The 17,104-nt window shown below is 32.1% G+C and overlaps 1 protein-coding gene across 1 annotated transcript; it reads left to right on the top strand.

Moving 5' to 3' along the window:
• Positions 1 to 9,145: 9,145 nt before the first annotated feature.
• LOC126022582 (olfactory receptor 6C3-like) lies at positions 9,146 to 10,084 on the top strand. Its single transcript, XM_049783551.1, has one exon. The coding sequence runs from the start codon at positions 9,146 to 9,148 to the stop codon at positions 10,082 to 10,084; it is 939 nt and encodes a 312-aa protein (XP_049639508.1).
• The last annotated feature ends 7,020 nt before the right edge of the window (positions 10,085 to 17,104 follow it).

Here is a 17,104-nt window from a genome sequence, read left to right on the forward strand (position 1 = left end):
GTTGATTGCATACAAGGCAAGGGTCTTGTGTTATGGACTACTTCTCTATCCCATTTACTCATTTCTTAAACACTTGAAAATGTATGCAAACATAATTGAGTATAATGTTCAAATTAAGACAAAGTTAAAGTAGACAGTTACGTATGGGTAAAGAAGGGTCCTAGAATGAGTTCTCAAGAAGTCATAAAACGGGGCCAGGAGGTGGCGCAAGAGGTAAGGTGCCTGCCTTGCCTGTGCTAGCCTTGGACGGACCGCGGTTCGATCCCCCGGTGTCCCATATGGTCCCCCAAGCCAGGAGCGACTTCTGAGCGCATAGCCAGGAGTAACCCCTGAGTGTTACCGGGTGTGGTCTAAAAAACAAAAAAAAATAAAAGAAGTCATAAAACCTAGATGAGATATAAATATGTTATTTTATCACTAGCATCACAGTTGTCAAAACCATAAAGTCAGGCTTACTTCCTATACTTAGGCCTAAACCTAATGTCATCACAAGCCCAGACAAGACTGGAAACCTTTAAGAAAGAAGCTTCATCTGAACAGAAAGCTATGATTAGAACAGAAAGGTGGCCCTACAAAAGTTTCAAACTTTTCTTTGTGACAAAATCATTGCAAGGGCTCTTATATATCTACAAAGTCCTATGTGAGAACAGCTTTGGAGAACCCTTTAAAACCAAGTCAACGAGAATGGGAAGAATGACCTGCAACTCTACTGAGTTGTGTATTCTTTACTTTCTCCTCTGGAGAAGCCTGCATTCTTTCTTGAATGCATCTTTCTCTCTTTTTCTATCTCCTCTTCATATTTCAAAGTAAAATTTATACTAGGATATTCCCTTTTGCCTGAAATTATTTTCTATGAAGAAGCACACCATACTATTTCTGTAAAACCTGGGTAGAATTTAGGACTGACTTTCTGTTCCTGCTAAGTGCAATTATTCACCGTAGCCTGAATTCACCTCCCCTGTTCTAGTAATCATTTCCCCTGTAGACAGAATAGACAGAAACAAATTTTGCCATACAACCCTTTTGTATAACTAGTAACCATAAATTTTGTACCTACAAGTATTCTTAGCAAATTTTCAGCAGTTTTAAAATCCTCTATGTATCTCCTTATTTTCTGAAGTGGATAAAAGTGGTACTTTCTACTTAAGGCTGTCACCTCTTTTCTACCCACTTCACTTAAGTTGCACCTAAAATTATTATTAATCATATGATTAATATCTTCTGTACTTTTACTTTTGGTATTGAGATAAATATTCCAAATCAACTTAGGAGTTGGTTCTTTCTCTTTGTATTTATATAATTTTAATGAAAATATTAACACTATTTTTGTAGGCATAAATTTGAAATCATGACTGTATAAAACATGTCTTCTTGGGAAATTGTAATTTTCATTCTCATGAACAATGAACAGAGCAATGGCTTCTTGAAAATGGCATGACTAAGCATCAGCTATTATCTCCTTATACCATGTATAGTCTTGCGCCAGCCATTAGTGGATGAAAGTATTGTTCCTTAGGATTCTTCTCTTATGGATAAAGGCAGTAAATAGCAATGTCTTGATTTGTTATTGAGTACTTAGGGCCTCTGGAACATTACTGAGCATAGAGCTGGGATGATCAAATGGATGCTCCTCCCTTAAACCATCACTCAGATTGTGCTGATGGTCTCATGCCCGAGAGTTTAACTGTCTGACCCTATTGGCTGAATATCATCAGAGTTTGACCCTCGGATTCCCAATAGTAAAGTGATCATTGGAACCACCTTTCTAGTAACTGTTGGATCAGATCCTGAAATGAGACAATTCTATGGGGAGTACACATAATGGCTCACCATATTCCTCCATATATTCAGGTATGTGAATCATAAACTATTTATAAACCTCTACTTTTACCCCTCTTCCCCATCCTTCCTTGACACTATTTGCCCTTATGGCCAAGTAATAGCTGGACTCAAATGTTCCTGATTTCTCCTATCCTGAAAATGGACATAATGGGCATATATATTGCTCTGGGAATTGTCTGAGGTTAGAAGTCTTCCTCTGTGGCATCTGAAGGTTAAAAAAGGCTTAGAGGGGTGACTTCTAGGAACCAGCATGAACTCATTTTAGATAGACAAAGAAACAGGAGTAGTCAGATGAAATAGGGGAGAATCAGGGGCTCTCATGGAACAAAGACACAGAAAACTCCTGAGAATTTTAAAGCTAGAAGATGTCTTCAGGATATTCTAAGTGGATATTCGAAGGGCAGGTCTGGAGATACTCTCCACAACAGAAATAAGGAGGCTAGGAAGGTACATCAGTGCAGTCCTGGACATTTGAAATACACTTGTACTGATTTGTCAATTCCCTTCTTCACCCTATAGTGATGTCACAGGCCCAACTTTCTGGATACATTGGCTCCTTGAATGTGCCATGACTGAGTTGTATGTCTGAACAGATGAGTTTGTTGTTTCTTGAGCATATGTCCAGTGCTGACACCTCTTAAGTGCAGCTAAAGAAGTTAAATAGGTAGAGGTACACTCTCAGAAGTTCCACTGGGCTGTTTTATTTCCCTGATAAATAGAATCCCAGAAGTTGCATGTATAGAGATAAGAGAAACACCTAAACCTTCTGTTTCTGGGTAAGGGCTCTGGTACCACACCTAGGTTCTGAGTTCCCTCAGTGGGCACAAAATGAGGTTGACCATTGTGTAGCATTCTATCATAGGCCTCCACAAACCTTGAGCTTAGCAAGAATAAAACAGCCTAACCCCATTTGAAGATTGAGAAAAGAAATGCACAGACATTTCCTCAAAGATAAATCACAGATGAGCAAAAGGTGAATGAAAAAAATGCTCCACATCATTATTAGTTGAGAGGCAGAAATCAAAACAATAATGAAAATATAATCTCACAACATAGAGAAAAGAGCAAGAACAAAAGTCCTGGTATGGATATATGAAGAAAGGGATTCCCATTTACTGCTGATAGAATGGTGACTAATCCAGCCTTCTTAGAAAATAATTCAGATATTCCTCAAAGAACTAGAAATTCAGTTTCCATATGACCCAGCAATAGAATATAACCTAGGACTACAGAAACACAATGTTTTCATTGCAACTCTCTTCACAATAAACAGAATCCGAAAACAAAACAACTCAACTGTCCAAAAACAGTTGAGTATATAAAGAAACAATTGTGCATCTACACAATGGAATACTATGCAATTGTTTGAATAATGAAGTCAGGAAATTTGCTTATATATGGACAGATATAGAGAGTATTATGCTGAGTGAAATGAGTCAGAGGGAGATGGACAGACATTGAGTATTTGTACTCATTTATGTAATATAAATTAAAGAGGATTTAGTACTAATATCCAGAGAAAAAAGAGACAAGGAACAGAAAGACCAGTCCATGTTATGAAGATTGCCACAAATAGTGGGCAGTACTGTTAGAGCAGATAAGGGGTCACTGTGACAATGATAGTTGGGGTAGGAGATGATTGCTCTTGATAAGAACTGGGTGCTGAAAAAAAATGCATGATACACCTTATTAACAATATTGCAAATCACAGTGTCTAAAAAAGATAAAAGGGAAGAGAGAGAATGAGAGAAAAAGAGAGAAAGAGAAAGGGAGTAGAAAAATGTCTGCCACAGAGGTAGATAGGTGAGAGGGCACAGGATGATGGGAGGGAAACTGGTGGTGGGAAATATGCACTGGTGAAGGGTGTTTACATTGTATAACTGAAACTGAGACATGAACACTTTTGTAATTATGAAAAAAGTTATGAACCACCTTGTAAAACATGGTGTTTTAAATAAAATAAGTAAGTAAATAAAGTAATTTAAATAAAATAATTAGAAGGTAATTAAAATGAAGTAATAAATAATCTAACAACTAATTTTATTGTTTTTTTTCCATTGTTCTTTAAACCAGGTCTTCAAATTTATCTGTTGCCATTCTGTTTATTGTGAAGAGAGTTGCAATGAAAACATGCAAGCAGAGATCTTTTCTGCATTGTATTTCTGTGGTCCTAGGTTATAGTCTACTGCTGGGTCATATGGAAACTAAATTCCTAGTTCTTTGAAATGTCAAGGTAGAAATGTCAATAGCTATTTTAAAAAAATAGAGTTTACTCTTTATTTTCTTTGTCCTTATCAGTATATTTTAGAAATTTCCAAACTTGTTTTTTCTGCTTTAATGTTTCCTATTCAGAAAAAAAAAGTAAAGACGAAAAAAGCAAAACAAAAGACAATTTTATCATTGCTCTGGAAATCTACCTTCTTTAAGCAAAACAACTTTAACAACATAAAAATAACAACAAACTAGAAATCAGAAAATGCTACCTTATAGCACCAGAGTCAACTATTGCTACCTTGAATCATTTCAGTGCACCTGCAAAGAAGGGATGACATCTCTCATTCTGAGAAACTTGTGTGTTTGCTCAGTGGAGCTACTACAATGTATCTCAGGCATGTAGAATGGATAAAACAGCATGTGTTTTATGTAACTTATAAACATATAGAAATAATGTCCAGAAAGTTTCAACTATTTCATACTTTTTTCTTCACTATATTTAATCTATGCAAATAAAGAGCATATAAATCGAGAAGATAATTAACAATTGAAAAATACTGATTTCTTTACTTTTTTTTTCTTTTACTTCTGTTTTGTTTTGGGGTCATAACCAGTAATGGTCAGGGATTACTCCTGGCTCTGTGATTAGGGATTACTTCTGAAACTGCCTGGGGACCATTTGCTCTGCAAAGGAGGAATGAAAACTGAAGTCAGTTATCTGCAAGTGTATTAAAAACTCAAAGTAACTCTGCAGCTTTGTGCTAGATTTATTTAACCAAAGTGAATGTTTAACCTAAAAATTAATGTTATTTTAAATTCATGGTTTTTTTTTGCATGGGGACACACCTGATAATGTTCAGGACTTATATCAGGCTGTATCAGGAATACCTCCTGGTGAGCTCCAGACATGCTGAAAATTGAACCTTGGTCAGTCACATCGAAGGGAAGTGCCCATCCCGCTTTACTATCTTGCTTGCTCCATTTTCTTTTTGTTTCAAACAGTTGATGTATTTCATTTTTAATGAGAATAGAAGTAAGACTGCTAAGTTGAAACCAATGAAAAATTTATTTTCTCAGCACTAAGTATTGTCTTTTACTCAAATTTTCATCAGGTTGACTAAATTATTTAGAATTGTTATTCATTTGAATTTTTTATCAAACATTATAAAATTTAGGTACATATACTTTAGGCTGTCATACTTAAATTTTTTTCAGAAAGCAATTATCTCTGGGTTTACTCTTTTTTTTGTTTGTTTTGATTTTGTTTTGTTTTTTGTTTTTGTTTGTTTTGTTTTGTTTTTCTGGTTTTTTTTTTGTGCCCCCTCTGAGGTTTGATCAGAGTTTACTCTTTACTGAATGAAAATTTAATAGCACATCCTACAGTTTTATGCTGGAAGAGATTTTAGATCCAATCTTTCCTAGCTAGTTTTATTACTGTTTTAATTTTTCAATTTTAATAAATGATAGCATACATAAAGAGTTAGCATTGCCTAAAATAAAATAAGGTTATAAAACTTACTAGTTTATTGTTTTGTTATTTAACACTATTTTCTATCACTTCGTTATATTAACACTTCTTTAGGGTGCCAAAATTAAAGCAATCCATCCTACCCTCAAAATACTTTTGTGATTACAGGAGAAAAATATGTACTCTTTGTTTCATCATAAGAAAATAAAATCCTCAAGCAAATTTCAAATACTAAATATGTGTTGATTATATCTTTGCCTCATTTAGTCAATATTTCACATACTTATTTTCTTCTTGATATTATCAGAACTATATCATTGATATACCTGTAACTTTTAATGATGTCTCTCCTTTGCACTCTGCTTAATGAATTTTCCTGGACTACCAAAAAATGCATAGCTAGATATATCTGTTACATTTCTTTGAAATAAATATTGGTGAACATATCTTATCCTATATTTTTCAAAGTAGTTACATATAACAATCTCTGAAATCTAATACAACTTTAGATTTTATAAATATATATTTGCAGAATTAGGAAGTACTTAAAATATTTAAGCAAATGCAAAAATTTTTTAAATAAATGTTTTTTTTTTTTTTTGTGGTTTTTGGGTCACACCCGGCAGTGCTCAGGGGTTACTCCTGGCTCCATGCTCAGAAATTGCTCCTGGCAGGCACAGGGGACCATATGGGACGCTGGGATTCGAACCGATGACCTCTTGCATGAAAGGCAAACGCTTTACCTCCATGCTATCTCTCCAGCCCCCAAATAAATGTTTTATAGTTATAAAAGGGGGAAATGGAATATTACTAATAGTCAATAGTGCTTGAGTTTAAACATGAACTTCATTAAAATATATAAAGCAAGAATGAATTTCATTACAATCAATAAATTAATTGTATAATTATAATAAAAAATTAAGAATATTGTTAAATATTATAATTTAGTAACTAAAACAAATGCTATCTTGAGAGACATAGAAAAATTAATTCAACAAAATCAAACTGAGAGTATTATATAAATAAAAATAATTCATAATTCAGTTAACAATTCTAAAATTTTACAAATATTTAAGAACTCAGACTTTAAAATCTAAGACTAAACCAAGTAACACCAAAAGTAATTCTGTATATTATAACTGTATATATTATGAAGGTTTTTAAACTAAAGATTTTACCATCAGACATTGGACTCCTAAAGCATGAATAGAGTAAGACTTTAATTATTCATTTATATAATATAACTTTAAATGGTAGTCTATCATAGAAATTATCACAAAAAAGACATTTCCTTTCTGATATAACTTCTGCTTTTTTGTCAATATTTAACTATCAATTTGTTTATATAAAATGATATTGCAAAAAATTAAACTGTACTTTGTATGAATTGACTCATCATAGATATTTTTATTATCAAATAAAAATAATTGTTTTTATTTCTTCTTTTTATAAGATATAGAAAAATGACATGAGAGACCATTTAAGAAAGTAACAGGAGAGAATGTAAGAGAACTTTTTTATGGTTACACACTTATACATCCTAAAGTAATAAAGTATTTATCTTTATTTAACCTTGTGAAGTTCCAAAATTATGTATTTTGTTTCAAAATAAAATATGTAGATAAGCTTAAATATTATTTACATTTAGATCATTTGCTAACAACTCTTTTCTTTTTGACATGAAGGTAAGACAATAAGTCAGTTGAAATCACTTTTTTGTAACAGCATAGTAGCATGAATCGGACATTTTTAAGTAGACAAATAATAGTCTATATGAATGTGTACATTGTAAATTGTTTTTGTATCTTTATCCCTCAAAAGTTCCTTTTTTACTTAGTAGAAAGAAAATCTTCATAGTCTTGTAGAAGCTTTTACATATAAATTGAAAGTATCTGCATATATTTTCTTAATCAATACATGGATGCTACTATTTTATCACTAGAATGTTTATAATACAAAGAAAAATTAAAAAAGTAATATTTCATATTTATTGAGACCTTAAGAGAAAGGTTTTAGGTGGAAAAAGAGGTCTTGGTATATGACAAAAAGAAAGAACAAATCATCAAGCATAAATAGAAATAGCAACAATCTCCTAGCAACATATATTGGTTAATTAAGAGGAATATCTATACATTTGAAGAGCATATAAACTGGTCACATTAGCTTTGGCGCAACTTAAAAATGTATTGGTTTAATGCTCTTTTGCTTAGAGTATAAAAAGTAATCTGTATATTGGAGCCAGAGTGGTGGCGCGGAGTGGTAAGGCATCTGCCGTGCTGGCACTGGCATGGGGAGAACCGCGGTTTGAACCCCGCTCCCCCGCCCCCCGCATCCCATAAGGTCCCCCAAGCCAGGAGCGAATTCTGAGTGCATAACCAGGGGTGTGTCCCAAAAACAAATAAACAAAAAAAAAGTGATCTGTATACAATCAATTAGTATTTTAATTTCCGAGGAAAGAAAACAGTTTTCCTATTTATTCTATATTTAACCAAATCTTTCTATATAGTCTTCAGTATATTTTAAGTTATGCATAGATTTCAAGATCTTTATTATAAACTAACACGCATTTGCTCCCAGAATACTTAATTCTTTCGTTTCAATTATTTATCTCAATCTCAATTATGTATCAACTTGTCATCGATTTCTGCTTTTCCTGCTGTTTTCTGACTTATGAATGCTAGAGTAGGGTGAACTATTAGGGCAAAATTGAAACATGTAAAATATTTGAAATGCTAAAGTACATTTTACAGGAAAATTGGTTTTAATGACTTGCAATATTTTCCACACAGGACAGTAATATAGACATTGGAAAGTGGTGGGAAAGAACAAAACCAAAATGTTAAACAAAACTATATTGCTTTCACCTCAGAGGTTTTAACAATAAGTATTGTGTAATTTAGTTTCACTTAACATGCATTGCAGTATTTGTTTTGTCTCTACTGATTCAGTTTTAAGGTAATTTTGTGTCTCTGAAATATTATTCTGTGTATGAGTGTGTGTGTGTGGGGGGGGGGGTACAATACTCGGGACTGAACCAGGTCATCTGCCTGCAATGCAAGTATCTTAAACCCTGCACTCTCAGTCTTTAAAAACCACTTATTTAGGAAATATAAGAGTATAGAGAGCAAGAGAGTTCCTTAATGTAAATGAGGACAAATTATGCACCAACAACTGAGATGTAGGTGACTCCCAAATAGAGCATACATAATGAAACTTTGCTATAAGAATTTTCCTAAATAAGTTATATAATAGAATAAATATTTTACAAAGATGGTATATATGATTTAAGAAAAATATTTGAAATTATTTTTCTAAAAATCAATAAGAATATTTATAACTTCTACAAAAGTTATTTATTAACAGAATATATAGAAGTTAATACACACATCATAGTTTATTCTCAAAAAACAGAGACTAGCTAAAATTAATACTTGCATCTTGTATTCAGGAGAATAAAATTTAGATAAATTGGAGATAATGAATAAAAACCTTTATATTATATTTGATAAATAATTTATCATAGTAGGTACATAAAACATATTATCTACACTCAATCCTCTTTTTTCTGTTTTATAGGGAACACATGTATTAACTTATGTAAAGAGGAAGAAAAGGAAGGCAATGAAAAATCACACAGTACCCACAGAATTCATTCTTCTAGGGTTATCAGATGATCCAGAGATTCAGATTGTGATTTTTCTCTTTTTATTTATCACATATATATTAAGTATCACAGGAAATTTGACCATTATCACTCTTACCTTGGTGGACTCTCATCTACAGACACCTATGTATTTCTTCCTCAGAAACTTCTCTGTATTAGAAATTTCCTTTACAACGGTCTGCATTCCTAGATTTCTAGGCACAATAATCACCAAAGACAAAACAATTTCCTATAACAGTTGTACAGCTCAGCTATTTTTCTTCATCTTCATGGGCATAACTGAATTTTATCTTCTTACCACCATGTCCTATGATCGTTATGTAGCTATCTGCAAACCCCTTCATTATACAACTATCATGAACAGGAAGCTTTGCATTATACTTGTCTTTTTTGCTTGGTTGATAGGATTCTTAAATATCTTTCCACTGGTTATTCTTTTTCTTCAGTTAGATTACTGTGGTTCCAATGTCATTGATCATTTTACTTGTGACTATTTCCCTCTTTTACAATTATCTTGTTCAGATACAAGGCTCTTAGAAGTGATTGGCTTTTTCTCTGCATTAGTGATTCTGCTTTTCACATTGGCATTAATAATCATATCCTACATATTCATCATAAAGACTATTCTGAAACTGCCTTCAGTCAGTCAAAGAAAAAAGGCATTTTCTACATGTTCCTCACACATGATTGTCATATCCATATCCTATGGAAGCTGTTTATTCATGTATGCCAACCCATCTGCTAAGGAAAAGACATCATTGAATAAAGGAGTAGCTATTCTGAATACTTCTGTTGCTCCTATGATGAATCCATTTATCTACACCTTGAGAAATCAGCAAGTGAAGAAAGCCTTTAAAGATACTATCCAAAAGGTTATGTATTTTTCCAGTAAATGAAGGTATCAATGTAACATTAAAAGAATAAAATGTAGGGAATTCTTTGTTATCATACTCTAAAATCTATTTTTCAGCAATTATGTGATTTTGATTTTTTAATTTAATATTAAAATTCATTAACATTGTTTTAGCTATTTAAAACCATGTTTATTTTCTGGTAGTTTTTATTTTCCAATTTTTGAACCCACACTTGGCAGTATTCTGTATGTGGTGTGAGGAGTTGAGCCTTGGTCTTTTCTGAAGGCAAATACCCTACCTAATCTTGTCCAATATTATACATTTTCATTAAATCAATTATTTGGACAAAGCATTATTCTTCTAGAAAATTCTAACTGTTCAAATGACATATTCAAGTAAATTTGGTTGAAGGGAAACAATCTGGTTCAGTAATAATGTGCAGGTGTATTTTTTCTCTATTTCTTTTTTCATATGGGGTCACATTCTGAGGTGCTAAGGACTTGTTCCTGGCACAGTATTGAGGATCTCATTTTAGTGGACATTGGGGACCATAGATGGTTTTGGGAACTGAACCCTCCATGCTCATCTGTACTCAAGGTAATGCTCTATAGGCTATACAAATCATCTGAATCACTGGGGTTCTTTTTGTTTTTTGATAGGACACTTTATTTAGTGGGAAAAGGGATAAAATAGATGTGTATTAAATTTCTTTTTGTCTTTGAAGAAATATATGCTATTGGAAAAAATTTAACCTGTTTTATATGGATATGAAATCTAACTTTTATAATCAGGTATTTCAGGTTAAATGTGTTGAAATATTGTTAAATTATAAATTATATATAATCATATAATTAAACTAATACTAGTTATATCTATTTGGAACTACATTAAGAAAGTAAAATATCCATTATTAAATATATTCTAGAACATTATGACTATTTTCTGTATTGTATTTTTTAATGTTATGAAATTTAATTATCTGAAATTGTTATTCCTTTTTCTGTCAAGATTATTCTTTTTTAACTAGATTAATTGTACATATTTCAAAAATAGAGAAAAATCAACATGCCAAAAATGCAATAAATTATGATTATACTAATAATTGTACCTTGTTGAACTGTGTTTTACTCTTTAATTCTGAAAAGAATTTTAGGATTTTATAAATAGAGAAGAGAAATGCTAAATGTTGATAATATTTTACACTTCAAGTTTATATTAGGAAAATCATAATGTAATTAATTTTATAATATAGATTAGAAAATGCTGATAACTATCCCTAATTAGTAGATAAACTAGACAAATAAAATCAACTTATCTAGTTCAATAAGATTGTAATTATGGGCCAGAGAGATAGCACAGCGTTAAGGCATTTGTCTTGCATGAGGAAGGACAGTGGTTCCAATCGCGGCATCCCCCGGGGGTGATTTCTGAGCATAGAGCCAGGATTAGACCCTGAGCTTTGCAGGTTGTGACTCCTCCCCCCAAAAAGAGATTTTAATTATTTTGTTTATTCTTAGAATTTGGGAACCACACTCAGTCTTTGTTCAGGGATTACTCATAACTATGGTCTGGGAGCACTCCCTGAAGTCTTTGATCTTTAGAGGGCCATACGAAAATCCTGGAATCAGTACTGGGCATCATACTTGAGAATATTTTGTACATGTTGTATCTTAGTCCTTGGATTGCAAATCTTAAGAACAAGGATTTACGTCCACTTTTATATGAAAATAGAGATTAGAAGGATTAGTTTAAATTTAAATTTGTGACCACTAATAACTGTGATTTAAGCTAATGTTAAACATTACAAATCGCCTTTTTAATATTGTGATTAATAAACTGAGCTTTTATTTGCTAATTTTATAATCAATGGTTTATTTATCAATGTAGTAAGTGAGATAATTCTAAAAAGATGGTACTCATTCAAAGTTCTTTCAATAAATAGTGAAAGAATTTCAAGGCTTAAAATAATTTTGTAAATCTTAATTCTGTTTTTTATAAAGGGTGTACCAATTTATATTCTAATCAACCATAAATGAAGGTTTCTATTTTTGTGAACTTTACACTTGCAGGTGTGAAATGATATCAACTGTCACACTGATTTGCATTTTCTTAGTAAACAATGACAACACACTTAGTATTTATCATGCCACACGTCTCTCTCATAACATATAAATTTTGTAAATTCAAGTTGTCAATTTTTCTTCTTCCATATAGTTAAATTTGCATTGGTATATTTACAAACAGCTATATCACATGTACTTTGTAGAAAGACTAAGGAGATATTAATATGCTAGAGATTTTCAAAATATACTGAGATTATTTTTTGCTATTAACTGTCCCTGAGCAATTTCATTTATATTTGAAATATGTTGAAATGAATGCCTGAGATAGTTTTTGTGTATCACCTGAGACACAAATTTGTTCATAAATACTTTTTATCACAATATCCAACAACCATTTCTTTTGCTGCACTTTTGCTGCCACCTATGTCCCTAGTGTCTCATCCTATTCCCTCCCCTAAATCATCCCCTACCTAACTTTATGGCAGATATTTTCTTGTCTCTCTCTTTTTTTTCTTTATAGTCAATTGTGATGCAATATTGTTACGGAAGTGATATCATGCATAGCACTTTATCCCATTTTTCACTCCTAATTCTTGCCCAGAGTGACCATTTTCAGCTATCATTGTCAAAATGGTAGTCTCTCTGCCCTAAATGCTGTCTAACTCTTTGTGTCAAGTTTCCTACTTGGATCTAATCTATTGGTTTTGAAAATTATCCCCCTACTATATATTTTTAGTATTATGGAAAATTTCCTGGATTTATTTTTTATAATAGCTGCATAGTATCCCATTGTGTAGATGTACCATTGTCTTTTTATTCACTCATGTTTTTCTTGGGATGATTCAAATTTGGGCTATTGTAAATAGTACTGCAATGCTCAAAGTAGTACAGATGCATATTTAGAATTGTATACTAGGGCCTCTAGAGTAGAGTGACATTTTCAAACTAATAAACAAAAGAAGCTTTCAGCCTAGAGTTCACTACCCAGCACAACTCTTATTTTTATGGGAAGGTTTACAAACAATCTCAGACAAAAAACAAACTCACAATATTTGAGCTAACCAAATTAATCCTAAATGAACTACTAAAATAGCAATTACACAAATAAAATACACAAATATAACAACAACAACTCTACAAAATATGATGGCACAGCCCTTTCTATCAATAGTTTTCTTAACTGTCAATAAACTAAACTCTCCCATCAAAATGGATAAAGCTGTTTAGATTGATCAGGTCCAGTCAACTATTCTTTATAGATGTCTATAATAATGTTTTAATTCTTTTATCTACAGAAATGAATGCAGCTGCATATGCAAGCTATGAACTTCCACTATAGTGCTTGCTATAAATAGTTTAATGTAATAATTATTATACTATAATGATGTCTATAATTACTATATATACTTTATATAATGTCTATAATTAATGCTTTATGTTATTGTCCATAGTGGTACATTGAAATATAGGTTGGTCACTCCAGTTCCACATTGCAATGCTATACTATATTAGACTAAGAAGAAAGGCAGTGCTCCTTAAATAATGTCTTGACAAGAATTCTAATCGACTCATTTTCTACTTGATTATGGCTGCTATTATAAGTTGATGTTTAAGTCCACAGATAACAATGGAATATGCAACTGCATGCCATGAACTTCTGCTACATAGCTCATTCATTTAGTATGTTATTGTAATTAGTTTAAATTTTATGTAGTTTACCTTTATACCATAATGCTCAAGATTTTAGGTTGCTTTTAGAAAAGAAACATGGATGCTCAAGAATTCTAGATGATTCTTCATGGTGTAGACTCCACTTACAGTGTTCATTACCATATCACTTCATTTTCTATACTTTTTATTTGAAAATTATGATTGCTTTTAAGAATGCTCTATACACAATCTAACCCATAAAGCTTTTCTTCAGTAAAGTTTACCCTAACCAATGATGATTAGCCTAGAAATGGCCATTTGACATACTGGCTTTATAATTTTTAAGTGTTCTGACCAATTTCACCTAGGTCAGATTTTCAACTCTAACCAATGAATTGATCCCCAGTGTCTGTGTGTGCATGAGTGTATGTATTGGCCACTGTATTATAAATATAATATGCTCATCTGTGATATACATAATGTCTATGTTGTATATTATCTGCTTTGTGTTAATTATGACACCTCCTTCCCTCCTTTGCTTACTACCTTACAAATTCTTTTCTAGTCTTTCACTCTCTCAGCCCAGATATGTTATTTCCCCGAGTTTATCTCTTTTTACCCTCAGTTCTTAACTCCTCAGGAAGAGGAACCTTTGCCTCACCCTAGCCAGCTGCCAACCAGCTCCCAAAGTGAAAAGATAGATTCCCAGCCCACCTTGCCTCAGCCCAAGAAATATCTGCCACCACCAATTCTACTGACTTGCTCTCAGTGGCCCCTTAACCCCAAATCCCTTTGCTGTGAATGAGTGCGAAATTTTTTTCCCATTTAGTTATCTGTCTTCTTGTTTTAAGTTGTGTTTCCTTCGCCATGCAGAAGCTTCTTAGTTTGAGGTAATCCCATTTGTTTATGTTTGATGCTAAAATCCTTGCCATTGGTGTTTCATCCTAGAAGACTTTTTAAATATATAGGTCTTCGAGAGTTCTGCCTATTTTTTCCTCAATGAACTTTATAAATTCTGATCTAATTTCAAGGTCTTTAATCCATTTTGAGTTGACTTTTGTATAAGGAATGAGGTATGGGTCAATTTTCAGTTTCTTACAGATTGTTTTCCAGTTGTACCAACACCATTTGTTGAGGAGACTTACTTTGTTCCATTTCAAGTTCTTGGCGCTATTGTCAAATATTAGTTGACTGTATATCTGGGGATTTATCCTGGAAATTCTGTTCTAACCCACTGGTCTAAGGATTTATTTTTGTTCCAGTACCATGCTGTTTTGATCACTATGGCTTTATAGTATAGCTTCAGGTTAGGTAAAGAGATGCCACTCAACTTCTTGTTTTTCATTATGTGTTTGGCTATCCTGGGTCTTTTGTGGTTCCAGATGAATTTTATGATTGATTATTCTAAGTCTTGAAAGAATGATGCCTGGATTTGGATGGGGATTGCATTAAATCTATATGGAAGTTTGGGTAGGATAGTCATTTTGATTATGTTGATTCTACCTACCCATAATTATGGGACATTCTTCCATTTCCTTAGATCCTCTTCAATTTCTTTCTGAAGTGTTTTGAAATTTCCCTGGTATAGGTCCTTCTCTTCCCTTGTAAGTTTTATTCCTAGGTACTTGATATTTTTTAAAACTATTTTAAATAAAATTGTATTTTTAATCTCTCTCTCTTACTTCAGAGTGGGTTTATATGACATCCTGAAGACTTGATAATAGCAACAACCTGCTTTCAGGGAAGGGTTCTGTGCATTGCCTCTTAATAGTGAGATGAAATCTGACTTCAACATAGGATCTGTACAAAAACCAGGATCTGTAACTACAGAAACCTGACCAAAACAACAGTGTTTGTGAAGAACTTTTACTGGGGCCACAGAAAAACTTTGGTGTTAGACAACTTAGTAGGCCCATAGCCTGTAGTTGGTCTTATGCCAGGATACTTCTTGGGAAAGGGCTCCCTATTTATAGGCTAACAGTTTCCCTTTCTATTTTCTCCATATTTTACTGTGCCTATGCAACAATAACAATTGCCACACACACCTTTTTATTATATTATCTCTTTATATTTATTATATTATATTATAATATCATATTATATATTATTATATTATAATATTATATATTATTATATATTGTTTATATATTATATTATATATTATATATTATGATATATTATATTATAATATTAAATATTATATATTATATATTATATTATATCTTTTTTATATTTATTATATTATCTCTTATCTTTTAAGTTGGAGCTTCTGCCTTTTTCATAGAACCTTTGGGAATGGATTACTTTATTTTATCATATACACCTACATTTTTCTAGAAAACTAAGAGGAAAGGAATAAAGAAAGGCTATAGTCCAAGGGCCAAGTGGTCTCAGATGCATTGGCAAGGAAATAAATAAGGACAAAACTAAATATCCACGCCAAAGTCATTGATAATAGAATCAAGGGGCCTATACTTTACCAATCTAAACTTAAAGGGGCCTCTTAGACTGGCAGGCAAGGGGGTAAAAGATGTTGGCTTAGGATGCATTCTGGGCTCAGTTATGAAGAAAGTTGACAGTGGTTGTGGGAAGGGCCCTGACTCATTATATATATGAAATTTAACTATGAAGGACTCTGCAGATCACAATTGTTTCAATAAAAAATATTTAAGAATATTTATATTTTAATTTTTATTTCCAAATTTCTCTGACAATGTCTTATGTTGCTATTTAAAATAGTGGTGTTGAAAGTGGAAATCATTTTCCTGTTTTTGTGAGTACTTGCTAATTAATCTTCATGTAAAATTTTACCATGAATCAAAATGAAAGAAAAACTAAATTTGAAACTTTAAGGAAATTTGAATTTAAGACAATATTACAATTATATATTCAGCTTTCTTCTTAATCTTGCATATAATATTCAAAATTTATTCTTCAAAGCTACTTGTTCTTTAAATTGGTCTTGTTTTCTAAGAAAAATTTATTTTTGTTTGTTAGATATAATTTAGCTTAATTTTATTTTATTATGTAATATATTAATATTTGGGTAACATGGTTATAATATTGTCAAAGTTTATAATACCCATTACCAGCTGTTATACACATCACTACTGATGTAAAGACAAATATTGGTTATAGTTTTCTTTATTCTTCCTTTTAATTTATTTTGTAATGTTTTATTGTCTTATTTTGGAATCTGTGTAGTGTTGAGCTCATTTAGGATTTACATTAGGATTTATATTATCATCATATGCTCTAATTTTAAAAATAGATTGTGAAAATGAGTATTATTATTATTATTATGTTGTTGTTGTTCTTGTTGTTGTTGGGTTTGGGGCCATACCTGGTG

Source organism: Suncus etruscus, chromosome 11, assembly GCF_024139225.1.
Source record: "Suncus etruscus isolate mSunEtr1 chromosome 11, mSunEtr1.pri.cur, whole genome shotgun sequence".
In the NCBI taxonomy this organism is placed as follows: Eukaryota; Metazoa; Chordata; class Mammalia; order Eulipotyphla; family Soricidae; genus Suncus; species Suncus etruscus.

Excerpts from the sequence above, each read along its gene's own strand:
- LOC126022582 (XM_049783551.1), top strand. The coding sequence starts at position 9,146 with ATGAAAAATCACACAGTACCCACAGAATTCATTCTTCTAGGGTTATCA.